Source organism: Sphaerodactylus townsendi, linkage group LG11 (assembly GCF_021028975.2).
Source record: "Sphaerodactylus townsendi isolate TG3544 linkage group LG11, MPM_Stown_v2.3, whole genome shotgun sequence".
Lineage (NCBI taxonomy): Eukaryota > Metazoa > Chordata > Lepidosauria > Squamata > Sphaerodactylidae > Sphaerodactylus > Sphaerodactylus townsendi.
In genome coordinates this window covers 19,608,422-19,626,383 of record NC_059435.1, presented here as the reverse complement: position 1 = coordinate 19,626,383, position 17,962 = coordinate 19,608,422, and the positions used below count along the sequence as shown (strand labels likewise).

Sequence of the window (17,962 nt, the reverse complement as noted above, 5' to 3'; positions counted from 1 at the left end):
TCTCACCAGACCCCCTCAACCTACGTGGGACCTGCAACCTCCTGGATTGGGCAAGGCTATGGGGAAGGGGAGCAAGAACAGAGTCCTGTAGCCACGGATCACTGGATCCTATTTCTCTTAGGTATGGAACAAAGGGGAAAATGCCTCATATGGTGACATCCTGGTTTCTTTTTTAATGCTATCATGTCACAGCTGACTTAGGCCCCTTACGCACACGCAAAATAATGCGTTTTCAAACCACTTTCACAACTGGATGCGAGTGGATTTTGATATTCCGCACAGCTTCAAAGAGCACTGAAAGCAGTTTGAAAGTGCATTATTCTGCATGTGCGGAATGAGCCTTAGAGCAACCCCGCAGGCCTTTCAAGGCAAGGAACATTCACAGGTGGTCTACTATTGCCTGCCTCTGCGTCAGGACCCTGGCATTCCTTGGAGCTTCCCATCCGGAGCAGACACTGCTTAGCTTCTGAAATCTGATGAGATCAGGCTAGCCTGGGTCTATCCGGGTCGTAGCCCATTTTTTCTAGAAAGCCTTTCAGAATGTGCTAAACACGACGTGTTTTTACTGCATCACAAGGTTTTCAACTGACTAAATACAGCAGCGTTAAAACTGTCCGTCAGACAGCAGGCTTTGTTTTGGGGCCACAGGTGCTGGGTTGCCTTCTTGTACTTAATGCCGGGACCACCTGAGTGATCTGGGCTTTTTGTTTTATGCCTCCCCTTCACTAATGTCTTGTAGCTGGCTGGCTTGAAGTTTATGAATATACCACCCCACATGGACATACTGTCCATCTCCTGTCTTGTGCAGATGCTGGAGATCCTTATTCTGAAAATTCTAGACACTTCATCTGACCCTGTACTTAAATCCTACTTTGTTAAGTAAATCTCAGTTCTGAATGAAGGTGAATAGCTCTGCAGTCCTTGCCTCCTTACTTAGGGATCTGGGTTAGCTCTAACATGATGGGATCAATATCCTCCACTATCAAGGGTATACATGTTGTTCTCCCAGCAGATATAATTCTGACCTACAAAAGGCACACAGATTGTATAAGATGAACGTTTTATAGTGTATAAAGGCTCAATGTTTGGTTATAACAGCCATATTTATTCTCACAAATCTGCACTGACTCCACACATCTCAGGACATGTAAAATAGCTTCTTTTAAAGACTACACGTTATTCTCAATAAATGCAGCCTACTTGTTGTGATAAATTAACTTTGCAATTCCTAGATATGTGCAAGCGTGCTTGGAGACAAGCCGAGTTGTTCCATTAAATTAACAGTTCTTTCTTTCAGCCAAGGAAGGGTTGGCTTCACCCCAGCTGTGTGGTTTCTTTGTCTCCTACAACATTCACTTTTTGGAGGATCAGTCCCACCATTGGTGCAATGGCATCCACAAAACTGTGTACCATTTAAACCAGTTGGTGGTTCTACAATTCCATTTGCCTGTTCCTCTGGGGAAGGTTCATGCCCAAGGTCCATGTCCTCAACCGTATCCATTAAGTCCGCAAGAGAGGATTGTGGGTGGGTACAGCTAAGATCCTTAATAGTAGCCTCTTCGTATTTGTTTATGTCGTTCAGCAAATCCGTAACTGTGTTCAGCACTGCAGAATCGCAGGGGCTCTTGTGACACCAAGACAAAAGAGCACTAAAAACAACAACATTAAAACATGGACATTTGAGACCAGATGCAAAATTAAAACAAGGCTTCAAGACACAAATGTAACAAATGGTGTGTGCATTTTTATTCAGATTTTAAATTGCTAGAGCACACAGACTATTAGCCTCAAATAGTTCCATATTCCAGTTTCAATTTCTAGAAGTAGAGTTGGGTTTATATCCCCCTTTTCTGTCCTGTAAGGAGACTCAAAGGAGCTTACAATCTCCTTTCCCTCCCCACCCCCCACAACAAAACACCCTGAGGTGGGTGAGGCTGAGAGAGAAGAACTGTGACTAGCCCAAGATCACCCAGCTAGCATGTGTTGGAGTGCACAAGCTAATCTGGTTCACCAGATAAGCCCCCACAGTTTAAGTGGCAGAGTGGAAAATCAAACCCGGTTCTCCAGATTAGAGTGCACCTGCTCTTAACCACTACATCACGCTCGCTCTAGACCAGGGGTAGGGAACCTGCGGCTCTCCAGATGTTCAGGAACTACAATTCCCATCAGCCTCTGTCAGCATGGCCAATTGGCCATGCTGGTAGGGGCTGATGGGAATTGTAGTTCCTGAACATCTGGAGAGCCGCAGGTTCCCTACCCCTGCTCTAGACACATAGCTTTGAAACTATCATGGTCTCTATTGCATTCTTCTAGAAGATACCTGACTTTTCAGTGCAGCCTTCTCTACTGAACAACTTTTCTCTGAGTGAATCTCACAACCCCAGCTCTGTCTTTCAGGGATCAGAAAGGGCCCCACCTCCCGCTTTCACCAGCAGAAAATATGACATCATTCAGTGCATTTTAACAGCTCAATGCAGGTGGGTTTGCATTAGGGATAGATCCCACTTATATCAGCTCCAAAAAAGATACAGGCTCTTTCCAGAGTCGCCACCTTGGGAAAAGTCTCCTAGCGGAGAGAAAGGTAGGCTGGAGCTGTAAGCAGGGCAGCAACCTGAGTATTCCATGAAGCGGAGCAATCCTGTTCTCCACCAGCTTATGTTCAACAGGGCACTGGAGTGTTTAGGGAGAGGCAACTATAATCAGCACAGGGATAGACGTACTCCTGATTTAAATAGCCATCTATATAATCATAGGCACATGGATTTAGTACACTGTGGAGGCTTGTCTTCAATTTAAGAATTTGTTCTATGAGATTTGTCAATTTTTCAAAAAAGCTTTAGAACTTACCTGACATTCCCTTTGAGTTGGCCACAGGAAAACATAATCTTTGCTGCTTCTTCATACCCCTCATTAAAACCCTTCTGAAGTGTCAGCTCCTTCCCAGCTTCAACTCCTTCCCGATAGCCTTCCTTATAGCCAAGGGACAGCAATTTTAGAGACAAAGTTTAGTTTAATACTTAAAAGCAAATATACATCAGTATCTTATTGCTTTATGCAAATGAATGAAATATCTTCGTCTACTGTTAAAAATGGTTGTATCTAGTGGCTGAGCTGATAATGTGGTTGTTAAAAGAAAGCCTGCCTTGATCATGGAAAAGTGCACATGTGTTACATTAGGTGACACGCAGCAACCTCGAAAGTATACCATACAGAATCGATTGACAACTAACTGAACAGGCAGGTGGTCACCATGCGGACATTTGTAAATAAAAAGCTATGATAAAAGTTTAATGGCTATACTTACTTTGACTCGTTTCTCCATGGCGCTTTTCCATTCTTTCTGTGCAATGCCCATCTCATCTGCATCTTCATCGAACACATCCTCATTGGCCTGGCTCACCGCTGACTGTACCCAGGACATTTTGTCTGCGCTTTTAACACGGAGTTTTAAAAAACAGCATCATGGAAACTCCAAGGAGGCGATGAAAGCCTGCAGAGAAATAATACTGATGGAAGAAAATAGCTTCAACAAGAGCAGGTTCTGATGATTTACAGTGATCATTAATTCACAGAAATGAGTAAAAAATGCCAGTTTAATATTTTTTTAAAACACTGCTGTTGTGAAATACTGATTTTTCTGAAAGTAAAATTAACAAACGTTTTGCCTTCAAGTTACTTGTTTGAGTGTACTTGAAATGCATTTGAAAAATGGACATTGGCCCCTCTGGGTTTATTTCCAAAAGACATGCTGGAGGTTCAAGTCTGTGAACCTCCAGAAGTATCTGTCTGGCCACTAACTAGAACATAACACTGTACTAGCTAATCCTTGACTGGATCTAGCCATGTGATCACATTCTTATGCGAAACAATTCAGCAATGCAGTTACATTGTTATGCAGAAGAACAAATTTGATGGGCAGTTGCTAGGACTGGGGGAAGGGGAGATTTTAACACAGCTTCTCTTGTTCTGTTCTTTCAAAATTGAATAGGCTCAACTTTCTGCAAAAGGTAGGAAGATTTTAAGGAAAGGTCTTCTCTACACCAAACTCTTGTGAAATACCAGCAGTGTTGAAGGGAATGGGCATGCAAACCAAGCCTCTCTTTTGGTTCCTCTTAATTCGTCTTCCACAGTGTTTCTCAATCTTCCTAATGCCGTGACCCTTTAATACAGTTCCTCACATTGTGGTGACCCCCAACCCTAACATTTATCCATTTTACAGATGGAGAACACTGATGCAGAGAGTCTTAGGCGACCCCTGTGAAATGGTCATTCGACCCCCAAAGGGGTCCCGAACCCTAGGCTGAGAACCACAGATGAGATGTATCAAATCAACATGGATATGATTTACATTTTTTAATCTACACAAATTGTATTGTAGTGGCTCAAAACATTTAATAAGCAATCTACCAATAGGGATGAATTTTAAAGTACAATCAGGCTTCAGAATAAAACATGATCATTTGACCACAATCTCACCTGAGACAACGACAGAGGGGAAAAGACGGCTTCTTCTAAGTGGCATTCTTAAATTCCCGGAAAGCGCATCGCTTGATGAATCCCTGTTTGCAGACACGTGTCTGCCAGTCGCGTTTTACACATTCAGGCCAACACTTAAGACAACAGAACAAAAGACAGCTCTGGGAGACGCGTGGCTTTGCCTAGCTGCAGATCCACATCGCCGAGCGATAATGAAGGAACTCTAAACGCTTTCTAAAGGTAAGGACTCGCTCCCCCCCCCCCCCCCCCCCGGGCACGATTCTGACGTTACTTTGTAGTCCCACAAAGTGACACCTCCATTTGCCAGGGAGTAAGGTGGGAGATCGCGCCTACGTCGGACAAAGCAATAAAGACAAGACAAGCCGAGCTACGATCCACCCGCCGGTCGTTATAAAACTGCACGGAAGGTCAGCCCCCCATTTCTCCAAGCATCCTAGCGGAAGAGGCGGGTCGAGAGCGGCACTTCCGGAACAGAGAACGGCGAGCCTTACGCATGCGCGCATGAGTTGCTGACGCTCCCGTTCCCAACTTCGGGTTAATAGACATGAAAGGCCGCTGGGGATGGGCAAGGCAGTTAACGTTTGTGCGGTCAGCAGCTGGCCGGGCCTGTCAGAGAAGAGATTGTCTCCAGTTTCCGAGTTTCTAAGACGGCTTGGGGTGCTTTCCACGCATTTAGCAAAATGCAGTGTTGCATTCTGTGCAAAATAGGAACACCCACTTGCAAAGGATCACTAAGGTGGATTGCAAGTGCGTTATCCAGCGTGTGCGAACGTTCAACAAAAGCGAGGAGGAGGTAGTTATTCCAATTCAAGGTTCTGTGTCGTGGGAAGACAGCTTTGTCACAAGCCTTGGATTTGGACTCCTTGCTAGACAGGCAAGGCCTTCATATTTATAAACCTAGATTGTAGTCACCTTTTAGGTAAGTAGGTCAGATCCATGTGTGAGTGATCAGTGACCCCAGTTCCTTGAACTGAGCCCAGTAACTGATGGACAATCGATAGAGTGACTGTGAATGGGAATAATAATCAAGCCATGGTGTTCTGCAGCAACTGGAGTCTCCAAACTGACTTTGTGAGGAGCTGCATGTAGGGCATAGTGCAGTAGTCTAGTCTTGATGTTACTGTGGTGTGGATCCTGGTGGCCGGATCAGACGTGTCAAAATAGGAGGCCATTTGTGAACTAGACTGAATCGGAAGTGGTTTTTTTCCCCAGCTGCATTAACTTGCTTCTCCAGCAGTAATGCTGCATCCAGTGTAGCCAACTTCCAAGTGGCACCTGGAGATCTATTACAATTGATCTCCAGATGACCAAGATCAGTTCTCCTAAAGAAAATGGCTGCTTTGGAGGTAGACCCTGTGGCATCATACTGGGCTGTTTTTACCCTCCCCAAACCCTGCCCTCCCTAGGCACTACCTCCCAAATCTCCAGGACTTTCCTAATCCAGAGTTGGCAACTAACTGTATCCAGTATAACTCCTAGGTAGGCTCTTAACTAAGTTAGTGAGAGTTAGCTATGCCCCATCAGAAGTGGGAAGCACAATATCTCCTTCAAGATGTCCACCCAACCAACATCACTTCTGGGTTCATTCTCGTTTTGTTCACTTTCAGCCATTTGATCAGAGAAATTATTTATTTATTTATTCATTTATTTATTATATTTTTAGACCACCCTCCCCAGTAGGCTCAGGGCGGTGTACATCATAATTAAAACATACAATAAAATATAATTAGGCAGTTGCTCATGACCTCTACTGCATCACTGCAAGATTTGAAGAGAAAGATATGAGAATAATCTGCATACTGATGACATTAATTCCAAAGCTATGGATGATTTATCCTAAAGGTTTTACAGAGAAGTTGAATAGTATGCTGGATGACTGCACCTTGGTGAACCCTGTAAGACCTTTTGTAGAATCATTAGTAGTTACCATGTAGTATTGTGACTTAGAACAACGTAGATGGGAATGTTAAAAGTATGACATAATTCCTGTATTATTTAATTATATTTTATGAATTGACAATGTAGTGATTAATGTAATGCATCCTTTTTTCCCCTTTAAACTTTTCTTACCCTTTGTTTCTTTCTTCTGCTATTCTTTCTTTAGTCATTCTTTCTGATGCGTACTTCTTCACTCTTCTATTTTCTTCTCCTCCCGGAGGTTCGTTTTTCTTTTATTAGCTTGTGTGTGTTATTTCTCTCCAGTCTGTAATGTTTGTTGTTTTTATTTTGTTTGTGATATTGAAAACCTAATAAAGTTTTGTGTATATATATTTTAAAAAAACAGCTCCCACACTGAAGCCAATGTCGATCACAGTAACTGTGTCAAAGTAGTCCAAAAACAGTCCGGGTGAAGTATCTGGCATACCTTCTGCTTGGACTATATTTAATGAAGTATTAACAAAACTTGGCTATTCAATGATACCTTAGGAAGGCCCTTTCATGTGTAGTTTAAAATCCACCTTCTTATCCCTTAAGTATTACTGTGGATTCTAAAGACACTCCAGCAGCACTATCACAGAGGCTGATTCTGCATGGGCCAAAAACAGCAGTGTGAAAATGGTGTGAAAATGGTGTAAAAGGGTTTAAAACAGTGTAAAAGGGTTTATACTGTTTCCACACCGTTTTCACACCACTGTTTTTGGCCCATGTGGAATCAGCCAGAGAGACTTAATGACCAACCGGTATTAAGCGTTTCACTATTTTGTTATAGACTTTACCTTAAATTTCTATATGAAAAGTAACTAGTTTAATTGGGGAAAACCTATCAATCATTGTTTAAAAATGATGCAAGATCTGTTTTCTTCCATTTTCACGTATTCAAATGGTATGTTTACTTTTTTCAAATTGTATTTAAATGTTTTCTAGGTGCGTCTTGGTGCAGCATGCCGGAGACTCTGGCCAGACGCAAAATTGCTAATACTGGAAAATTCCATTATGCAAAGACCATTCTTTGGAACAGCACTGATAATAATGTTTTAAAATCTACCTACAAATAACTGTGGAGTGCAACATATTTGGTGACCGTACAGCTTTTAAACTGGCAATTACTTTTGAAAACCCTCTAAATTCCTGCTCCCTTAAAAAAATTAAAAGAAATTCCAGTTGTTTTACTACTTCAAAATAGCTTCAGACCAAAAAAAAGGTGTATTGTGTTCATGACTCAGTCCTTTAAAATTTGCTATGCAAAAGTGGTGTTTGGGCGTGGCTGGGGGAGGAGCTAGTGTTAGTCAGCTTCCTCCCAGCCATTGCCCCCACTGTGCCGGCAGCTGGGGCTATGGTGGTGTAATTAAGCCCAATGGAAGCATCTGGCAGCAGGCAAGCTTTCTTGCATTTTAAGCCCCATGCCAATGGGAACTAGCCTTTCTGGGGAGTGGCGGGCTGGCGCAGTTGCACGCTGCAGCCGGGTGCCCAGCCCATTGGAAGAGGTTGTGAGTCAAATTGAGCTGGCTACCTGAAACCGACATCTGTTGGGATTGGACTGACATTGCATGCAGAGCTTTTGACTGCAGTACCGCAGTTTGCGACTTAGTGGCATAGGGCTCCCTTTGTATAAGGAGGGGATTAGAATTAAACAATGTTTAATTGAAAATAAAAATCTCAGTTTTGTTTCACAGTTGTTAAGACTGTGACTATTTCCCATGTTGAGTGCTCTTGAGAAGGAGATCCCCCCCCCCCCCCCAAAAAAAAAGCATTCTGGTGCATTTGTGCATCTTTAAGGGTTTCCCTGCTTTTCTCCAATCTTTCTTAAACTTGCTTTGCTGAGATGTTTTGGGAAAGACTGTAGTAAAGCCCAGAGGACTGCTGTGTGGGTGGAGAAATTTGAATTTTCCTATCTGCATATAGGTTATTTTCCCTGGCCTTGCTCCACCGCAGCCAGTTCTTCAAATACTTCCACAACAGTAAGTGTAAGAGGCTCTATGGCAGTGGTTCTCAACCTGGGGGTCGGCACCCCTTTGGGGGTCGAACGACCTTTTCACAGGGGTCGCCTAAGACAATCAGAAAACGGTCTTTTTATATTTTATAGATACCAATTTTATGGTTGGGGGTCACCACAACGTGAAGAACTGTATTAAAGGATCGTGGCATTAGGAAGGTTGAGAACCATTGCTCTATGGACTTCCTGCTTTCATTCTAAAAAGTTGCCAGCCAAGTCTGTTGCAGGGAAAGGCATATCTCCTTCCTTCCTTCCTTCCTTCCTTCCTTCCTTCCTTCCTTCCTTCCTTCCTTCCTTCCTTCCTTCCTTCCTTCCTTCCTTCCTTCCTTCCTTCCTTCCTTCCTTCCTTCCTTCCTTCCTTCCTTCCTTCCTTCCTTCCTTCCTTCCTTCCTTCCTTCCTTCCTTCCTTCCTTCCTTCCTTCCTTCCTTCCTTCCTTCCTTCCTTCCTTCCTTCCTTCCTTCCTTCCTTCCTTCCTTCCTTCCTTCCTTTTTTGCTGTCAAGTCACAGCTGACTCATGGTGACTCCATATACAGGGAAAAACGTATCTCCTCCCTTTTTTTACCATCAAGCCATAACTGACTTATGGCAACTCCATAGGGTTTTCAAGGCAAGGGAGATGGTTTCTGATTGCCTGCCTCTGCACAATGCCCCTGGCACTCCTTAGAGGTCTCCCATCCAAATACTTGCCAGGGTCAGGGCTGAGAGCGTGTGATTGGCCCCAGGTCACCCAGCAAGGCTCGCCCCTGGCAGACTAGGAATTTGAATGTGGGTCTCCCAGACCCTAGTCCAGTGGTGGCGAACCTTTGGCACTCCAGATGTTATGGACTACAATTGGCCATGCTGGCAGGGGCTGATGGGAATTGTAGTCCATAACATCTGGAGTGCCAAAGGTTCGCCACCACGGCCCTAGTCCAACACCTTAGTCAATACACCTACTATACCACGCCGACTCTCATCTCCATCCTTAACTCTTAAAAAAATGAAAGCTACGAATTAATAGAACCTCTTTTCAGGGCTATCCTAAGTTCCAGTCTAAGCCCAGTCTAATGCACTTAAACTGGTGTTAACTCTGCATAGAATTGGACTGTTACACTTGCTGTTGTAACAGTAAAGCTTTATAACTGTATGAAATTGCCAATGAAAATGAAAAAGCCCCCGTGGCCAGGAGTGGTTATGCCTGTTGCTGGGGGACTGAGGTGAGAAAACCTGCCATGTGGAAGCCTTTGTTCCCACTGTGCTGTACTACCAGCTGCAGCAGTACCAGGGGAATCATACAGGTCTTTCCTGTGTGGAATCCAACTATATTTTCATGGATTTAGGATGCTTGTTGAAATTTGACCATTATCTTGTTTTTAATATTGTAAGTCTCCTCAAGCACTTTTAACAGAGAGTCAGCTAACAAACATTGCCAATAAACACATATCTTCAAGCTTGCCATAGGATCCTTGGATTAAGGTGGGTCCCCTTTTCCATGGAACTGTAATTGCAAACTACCTTTTGCATTACAGACAACTATCAACAGTAGAGCCAATTACGTAGGGGGTGGCGGTGGTGTCTCCCTTTCTGGAAATTTACAAGCTGATGCTGGACAGCCACCTGTCAAAAATCTTGCACTCGGGAAAATGGCGACTGTCTGTTGGAAGCATGCATCTAGAGCTCTGTTTTTTTTAACCTGTTTTAGATTAATTTAGATAATATTTTTGACTTTTATCTAAAAGAATTTAATGCAGAGCCTTCAAATATGTTTTGTTAACGGTTGGGGGGTAATTTTCATTTTGCCTGGGTGGAAGTTTTGACTTTGAAGCCTTGTTTTCGCCAGGAAATCTTAACTAGGGGATAATTAGCCAAAGTAGCTGTGCTGGGTGTTGCCTGGAAGAGCTCTTCCCTCGAATCGACAAATGGCATCCGCGTAGATAAAAGAAAAGGCAAGAGTCTTGATTGCTTGGTTTATTTTAATTCATATTTTATGTTAATATAGTTGTTTAATTATGAAGGTGAAAAGAGCTTATCCATTTGAAGAGGAATGTCCAATGCCTCTGAGCAAGCAAACAAAGCCAGAAGACTGATCTGCTCCTTTTAAGCATCCACATAGATTTGATTGTCTATCTCAGGATGAAACTCTTGGCACTCCAGAGGAATTAATGACCATCAACAACCGTACAGTGGATCATGATCTGCGTTAGTTATCATCAGCATGGTAGATCAGTCAAGTCTTTTAGTAGCTCAGACAAATCTGATTACAGAGACACTGCAGATAATTTATAAAGAACTTGATAATATAGCAGATTGTTTTTCTGTAAGTGGAAAAAGTTGCTCATTATAATAAAATCAACTAGTCACCTAGTAAACCCGAGAAGTCACAGGAATAACTGACAGCAGGCTTCGGAGTTGGATCTGAGGCCTGAAGGGACATTTAAATCTGCTCCTGACAGGAGGCCAGATGGGTTTGCCTCTTTAATTTATCAGCTGAATTATAAGGTTGTAAATGTTTTCCCTTATTAAGGAAGGTGTATTAACTCCAAAGATGGACTACCAAGAATCCTCCAGTTTGGGTTTCCAGGGGGTTGGACTAGATCAGCGATGGCGAACCTTTTTGAGACCAAGTGCCCAAACTGCAATCCAAACCCCACTTATTTATTGCAAAGTGCCAACCCGGCAATTTAACCTGAATGCTGAGGTTTTAGTTCAGAAAAAATTGGTTGGCTCCCTCTTCCACCCACTTGAGCAGGGGCCAGCCTGCTCTAGCCTCCAGTAAGTCCCGTGCGCACTGTTCTGTGCCTCTCTAGCATCTCTGCCTCCTCTGCGTCCCCCCTCCCCCTGGGCAGCAGCCACCCAGAGCACAGGCACCAGGCCTGCCAGCTGACTCCTCCCTGCTCACCGCAGTGCGCGCACGTCGTGCTCAGTGGCCAAGGGCAGCCTAGATGTGTGTATGTAGGTGGGTGGGTGTGATTTTCCGCCCCCCACATGACAAACTTTGTGTGTGTGTGCCCACAGAGAGGGCTCCGAGTGCCACCTCTGGCACCCGTGCCATAGGTTCGCCATCACTGGACTAGATGGCCTTCAAGGTTCTAGTCAGCTTTGTAATCCCAGTTTTACACATTATTTACCTAACGGATACCACTTTTCTACCCAATGAGGAGCCAAGCCAGCTTCCAAGGTTCTCCTCTTCTCCATTTTCTCCACAAAACCCTGTGAGGCAGATGAGGCTAAACGTGGGTGATTGAGCAAAAGTCATCCAGCTAGCTTCCGCAGCACAGGGGAAATCTGAACCCGGACCTTCATCTTGTAATGGTGAACCTTTTGGGCTCAGCGTTTCAAAAATATCCAAAATTTCTACCGGTAACTGGACTCTTCTGGCATGTCACAGCCCCCACCTTGAACAAAACCGAAACAATTCTTTACATATTCATTTGTTTTAAAAATTAAAAACATATCCCGCAGGTGCAGTCAGAAATCTATAGGGAAGTTAATTTGCAGGCATGGAGAAAAATATGTGCAGATGTTGATTAAAAGCTGGCTGGTTTTAGTTTGGTTGGTAAGCGTATCGTTCTCAGCCTTTCCTGAGCCCGGCTTCTTCTTGGCTCAATTGACTGTTACAGGTAAAAAGGGCTCGCTTCTACTTAACGAAGTGCAGCAGAGTGGAAAAATAGTATTTTCTTCAATATCTGGTAGTTGTTTCAGTCTATTAAGACTTTCCCCCCATCAGCAGCAGGGATTTCAGGAACAATTTCCTTGCAACTTGGCGAGAGTCTACTGAAAGGATTAGGGTTCCCTAGCAACAACTGAAGAGCATCTGAATCGGTATTGATTTTTTTTTAGTGCCAATTACATCGTTTTGATGAATTCTTCTCAAAATCCTACGATGGGGTATTTATAAAGGCCAGCAGACGGTGATTATCAGCAGCTGCTGCTAAGTCTATAGGCGTTACAGCATTTGCTACTCTGGAACTCATACAGCCCAACCCAACCCTATGCATGTTTGTTCAGAAGCAACTGCACTCAATTGTTCACTGTACTCAATTGGTTTTACTTCTCCAAAGGGAAACGTGGTCCCCACTTTCAGAGATTAGGTAGATTGCTCTCAGATGTGGACCCTTTGCTGTGATGCCCCAATTACAGAGCATCTTGGCCTGGCTAGGAGCAGACTGGGATATTCAAATGGCCTGTGTCTCTGGTATTATCACAGGAGCCATTCGAAGACCCAGGCTGTGGCAAAAAGGTGGGGGAGAACACACCTTACACCTAGGCTGGGGGGAAGAAAGAAGACAAGAAGAAGAGTTTGGACTTCTATCCCCGGTTTCTCTCCTGTAAGGAGACTCAAAGGGGCTTACAATCTCCTTGCCTTCTCCCCCCCCCCCACAACAAATACCCTGTGAAGTGGGTGGGGCTGAGAGCTCTGAAGAACTGTGACTAGCCCAAGGTCACCCAGCTGGCATGTGTTGGAGTGCACAAGCAAATCTGGTTCACCAGATAAGCCTCCACAGCTCAAGTGGCAGAGCAGGGAATCAAACCCGGTTCTCCAGATTAGAGTGCACCTGCTCTTAACCACTACACCATGCTGGCTTTCCAAGGAGCTTTTTAAAATGATGCTGTGGTTTCTGTGGTGCTGCCACCACCTGACTCAGATTACTTTCTCTGCCTGGGATCTTGCAAAGTATCTGCCAGACACAAGGCTAACTGGACCAAAGATCTAAGGCAGTCTTGTATGTTGATGGAGATGTGGGGTCTACAAGTATACACAGCTTTACAGACTGTCAGTATTGCTCTGGATGCTTGCCTGCACCTATGTTCAAACTTAAGTGGAGCAAAATCTTCTGTTGCAAAGGAAGGTCCGGTTTAAAGCAGGACTCCTCAGAATGGAAATAAAATGATCTCCATAAAGAAAAACATGTCAAGAGTATGGAACTAGCTCATACTTTTCAAAATTCTGGCATGGAAAAGATTTAGAGGAGAATTCATAGCTCAGGGCATGCTTAGTGTGGAGAACACCTCAGGTTAGATCTAACATCTTGGTTTAACAGGATCCCAGGTAGCCAGTTCTAGGGTAAAATCTTTTTCAGGTAGCTGCTCTCAGGGAGACAAAGTGAAACAAATGCATGCTGCTGAAACACTGTAATCGTCCAGGGGTGGACAGTGCTGTCAAATTGAAGCCGATTTATGGTGACCCCATTGGGTGTTCAAGGCAAGGGGTGAACAGGAGTGACTTGCCATTGCCTGCCTTGGTGTAGCAATGTTCTTCCATCCAAGTACTAACCACAGCGACCCTACATAGCTTCTGAGATCTGACAAGAGTGCTCCAAGCAGTCCCAGTTCATAAGGAAACTGATCTTGTTACAATAGCCTCTGCTACTTCTACCATGTGGGGAAGCGTGCTTTCACTTGGCAATGGCTGTGAATTGACTGTCAAGGACTTAACTTGGTCCTCGGGGTGGTAGCACTTCTGGGCGCTAAACCAGAAATTCTAAGCACCAAAATTATTTTTAAAATTGTCCAAGTAAAACGATTGAAATACAAACTCAAAACAACAGTGAAATTCATAAAAGTTGCACGGTTAAATAGAAAAGAACAACAAAGACTCGATTCTATATATTACAGTGAACTGTCACAAGCAGGAAGTACTAGACGTCTCGAGGACATGTGCAGCATCCCAGTTGCAGTGCATGCGGAGTGGAGGGTAAGGAGAAAGAATTAAGGAGAGGGTAACTGGTGAATACTAATATATGGTTTTAGCTAAACACAACAGGCGATCGTTGATTGACCAATGAGGGCACACTTTCTGGGCCTCATTAACTTTGAGTGTGCCCCCCCCCCCCCGAAACTAAACTTCTTCCAATGTTTGCAGAATAACTGGTTTCAGCTGGATACCAGTTAACTAGGTTGACACCATGACGTTCACAACCCTGAACTGAGAAGCACTTGCTTAACAAACAGTGCCTGCACATTTGAACTCTGATAACTCATGAGAGGAGACAAAAGATTTTTCCGGGCTTTTCGCTTCCAAAATGGAGGCACTCTGGACAAGCCTCTCTTAGGAAAGCAGACACCCTAGCCCAGTATTGGCGAACCTTTTCGAGGCCGAGTGCCCAAACTGCAATCCAAAACCCACTTATTTATTGCAAAGTGCCAACACGGCAATTTAACCTGAATACTGAGGTTTTAGTTTAGAAAAAAACAGTTGGCTCAGAGGTGTGCGTTACTCGGGAGTAAGCTTGGTGGTAGTCAGTGCCTTTGCTTTGAAGCAACCGTGTAACTCTTCCAATGGGTGAATCACGACCCTAGGAGGGTTTACTCAGAATCAAGCCCCATTGCCAGCAACTGAGCTTACTCCCAGGTAAAGGATCGCGCTTTAGTTCTTCGCATGAAAATCAGTGGGGTTTAACAGCGCTTAACAGGGTTACCTACACTGCTTCCCCAAAACTAGGTCTTAGGTTTAATGCTAATAATTGAGCCCAGTGGCCCAGGCCAGCCTAGATGTGTGTGGGGGGCACTGTGTTTGCGCATGCCCACAGAGAGGGCTCTGAGTGCCACCTCTGGCACCCGTGCCATAGGTTCGCCACCACTGCCCTAGCCCCACAAATCCTGTGATATAGCAGAACACCAGGACAACAGTCTGATACGACCTCTGCTCACAAGTTGCTTATACCATCCTTCTGCCTTGAGGGAATTAATTTGTTTGTATGGGATGCTCCTAAGCAGCATCCTCCTCTTTCAATAAGGGACACAGAGGAACCTTCCACCTCCTGCTGCCAAGAAGCTTCAGCAGTGGGAAATATTGTCCAGTGCACCCGCGGGGCTGTCCTTTATAACGAAAGGTAGAATACAAAATCTTGCCATAAAAAGAAGCAAATGATGCAGCATTTAGAATGGGGAATAACTATTTTATCAGTATTGTATAAATTGTTCCACAAAGCCCAGTCAGAAGTCTCTGGGGGGGGCTTTGTCTCTAGAAACCTCTGTCCTTGAAACCCACAAAAAGGCATGGATAAATTAAAGATTGTGGTTTTTCCTGGGTGTATTGCAGCATTATCAATAGATGGAAAAAAAGATCTTTCACTGAAAATGTGGCTTAGATACATAGCAGCATTGCTATGTAGAATTCCCCCCTCTTCAGGATTGATAAAGGGAGCAGCCACTTTTAGCGGGCAGCATGCTCCTGTCCTACCGGCAAATGTATAAATTAGACATCTGCTGTTTCTGTGGGTGGAGAGGCATTTCTACAGAACGGTGTTGTTACAATGCAGTCTATTATTGCTGGGGAGAAGGTGAGCAGCATTTCCTAGCACTATGATTCACTCTTTTTTATGACTTAGCACACAACTGTGTTTATACAATGCCATGCTGAGTTCCAGTAATAGCAAGAGTCTGATGCTGCAAAGGAAGGCTGGAACTGGACAGGGCTGTACTTGTTAGCTGTTGCCTTTCCTGCCTGCAATGGGGCGAACCAATTAGCAGCTATTTTACTGAAAAAGAATTCCGTTTTGTCTCTCTCTTTAAAGACATGAAACAGAACAACAGAAACTGTACTTCGTCTGAATTGTGGATATCCCAAGCTTCTTGGAGTAAGGGAAGGGTGGGATTAGGAGGTACTAAATAGAGGTTTTAATCGTCTGAATAGTCCAGAATAGCCTGAATTTGTCAGAACTCAGAATGTAAGCAGGGCCAACCATAGTGAGTACTTGGATGGGAGACCACCGATGGCAAACTATCTCTGCTCATCTCTTGCCTTGAAAGTCCTGTCGGGGAGGTTTAGGACTGTAGCTCCTGAACTCAGTGGGAATAACTTCTGGGCAGACTAGTATTGATTTAGAAAATACACATGCCACTTCTCACTGACCTGTCTGACTAATGATTTTAAAAAATCAAACATCATAAATCAGTACAATAACACTAAAGCAAGAAAAGCTTCCTTTCATATAAAGGACCAGGCTACACTAGAAAGCAGGTGTTAGACATAATGATGGCAATGGTAAAACTGACCTCCCCCATTAGTATCAAAGTCTAGAATTAAGATTCGGCATCTATCTTAGTCTGATACTAATTGAGAAGTGACTGCCTCTGAGAATTGCCATTGCCTGCCTCTGTAGCGACCTTAATACTTTGTCTCCCATCCAACTACCACCCAAGGCCTATCCTGCTTAGCTTCCAAGATCTGACAAGATCAGGTTAGCCTGGACTATCCAGGGTCAGTGCAATCTCTTGGCATGGGGATGAGTAACTGCTGTCTGGGAGTGTCATCAGGCACTGATCTGGATGGGCCAAGTTACCCTACTCTCACTAGATTTCAGAAGCTAAAGCAGGGGCGGCCCTGGTAAGAACTTGGATGGAAGACTACCAGGGAAATTCAGGGTTGCTATGCAAAGATGGGCAATGGCAAACCATCTCATTGGTTGTCCTGGCAACCCCACGGGATTACATTAATTTGGCTCTTTCCACCACCAGTGTCTGCAGATCAAGGTACTGTTGAAGACCCAAGACCAGAGGCTGGTAACGTCAGCAACCTTGCAACCTTACTGCAACCAACAGGCAAAGGTGTCATATGGGATAATATTCCATCCATTTAGATTGAGGTTGAGACATTCTTGTATCCCCTGGGCTATATAGACTCACTCAGGCACTGTCTGAGGTTAGAGCCTGCTGGGTGACCTTGGGTTTGTCACAGTTCTCTCTAAACTCTCTCAACCCTACCTACCACACAAGCTGTCTGTCGTGGGGAGAAGGAGGAGTTTGTAAGCTACTTTGAGCAGCAGTAGCGTAGTGGTTAAGAGCAGGTGCGCTCTAATCTGTAGAACCAGGTTTGATTCCCTGCTCTGCCACTTGAGCTGTGCAGGCTTATGAGGTGAACCAGATTAGCCTGTGCACTCTAGCACATGCCAGCTGGGTGACCTTGGGTGAGTCACAGCTCTTCAGAGTGTTTGTTGTTTGTTGGGGGGGGGGGAAGGGAAAGGAGACTGTAAACCCCTTTGAGTCTCCTTACAGGAGAGAAAGGGGGGTATAAATCCAAACTCTTCTTCTTCTTCAAGGTAGAGAAAAGCGGAATATTATTTTTATTTACAAGAGAAGCAAGTCTTACAACCATCAGTTTCAGTTAGTATGCAAGAACTGGGAACTGGAACCAAGATCTCCCCCCCCCCCCCCCCCCCCCAAATAGGACCAAACTAAATAATACAGATAATACAGGAAGAGCAACTGTTCCATTTATATGAGTATGTATTCACAGATCTATGTTCCTATTTGTCTAGATATAGACACACATCCAGAGAGAGTAAATATTCTACAATTATAAGACCAACTAATCATTTCTGTAAACGTCCAGGGGTGGGGACTCACCATCGAGACGGCACCCGCAGAGCGTATCGTTGCCACAGCCGTACGGCCAATGGCAGCTTTCGGCTCGCAATCCTGCTGGCGACCGCTCTAGTGTTCGCCTCTATGGCCACGCCCGCTCCGGGACGCGCCCGAAAGCCGGCCCCGCCCTCTTCTCTCTAAGCCCCGCCTCTCCAGGGGCGCCCCCCGGAAGGAGCGGGCCGACT

General features: G+C 44.5%; 1 protein-coding gene across 3 annotated transcripts; it reads right to left on the bottom strand.

Moving 5' to 3' along the window:
* Positions 1 to 1,084: 1,084 nt before the first annotated feature.
* On the bottom strand, positions 1,085 to 17,857 carry YAE1 (YAE1 maturation factor of ABCE1). 3 transcript variants are annotated; one of them, XM_048511581.1, is made up of 4 exons: positions 17,760 to 17,857; positions 3,305 to 3,490; positions 2,848 to 2,969; positions 1,085 to 1,649 (listed from the first exon to the last, which is right to left on the bottom strand). In XM_048511581.1, the coding sequence occupies exons 2-4, from the start codon at positions 3,419 to 3,421 to the stop codon at positions 1,229 to 1,231; spliced, it is 660 nt and encodes a 219-aa protein (XP_048367538.1). In that variant the 5' UTR covers positions 3,422 to 3,490; positions 17,760 to 17,857; the 3' UTR covers positions 1,085 to 1,228. The 3 variants fall into 3 exon arrangements, with proteins under 3 accessions (XP_048367538.1, XP_048367536.1, XP_048367535.1); XM_048511579.1 differs by lacking the exon at positions 17,760 to 17,857 and adding an exon at positions 4,477 to 4,938 and having other exon boundaries at positions 3,305 to 3,506; XM_048511578.1 differs by lacking the exon at positions 17,760 to 17,857 and adding an exon at positions 4,477 to 4,938.
* Positions 17,858 to 17,962: the final 105 nt, after the last annotated feature.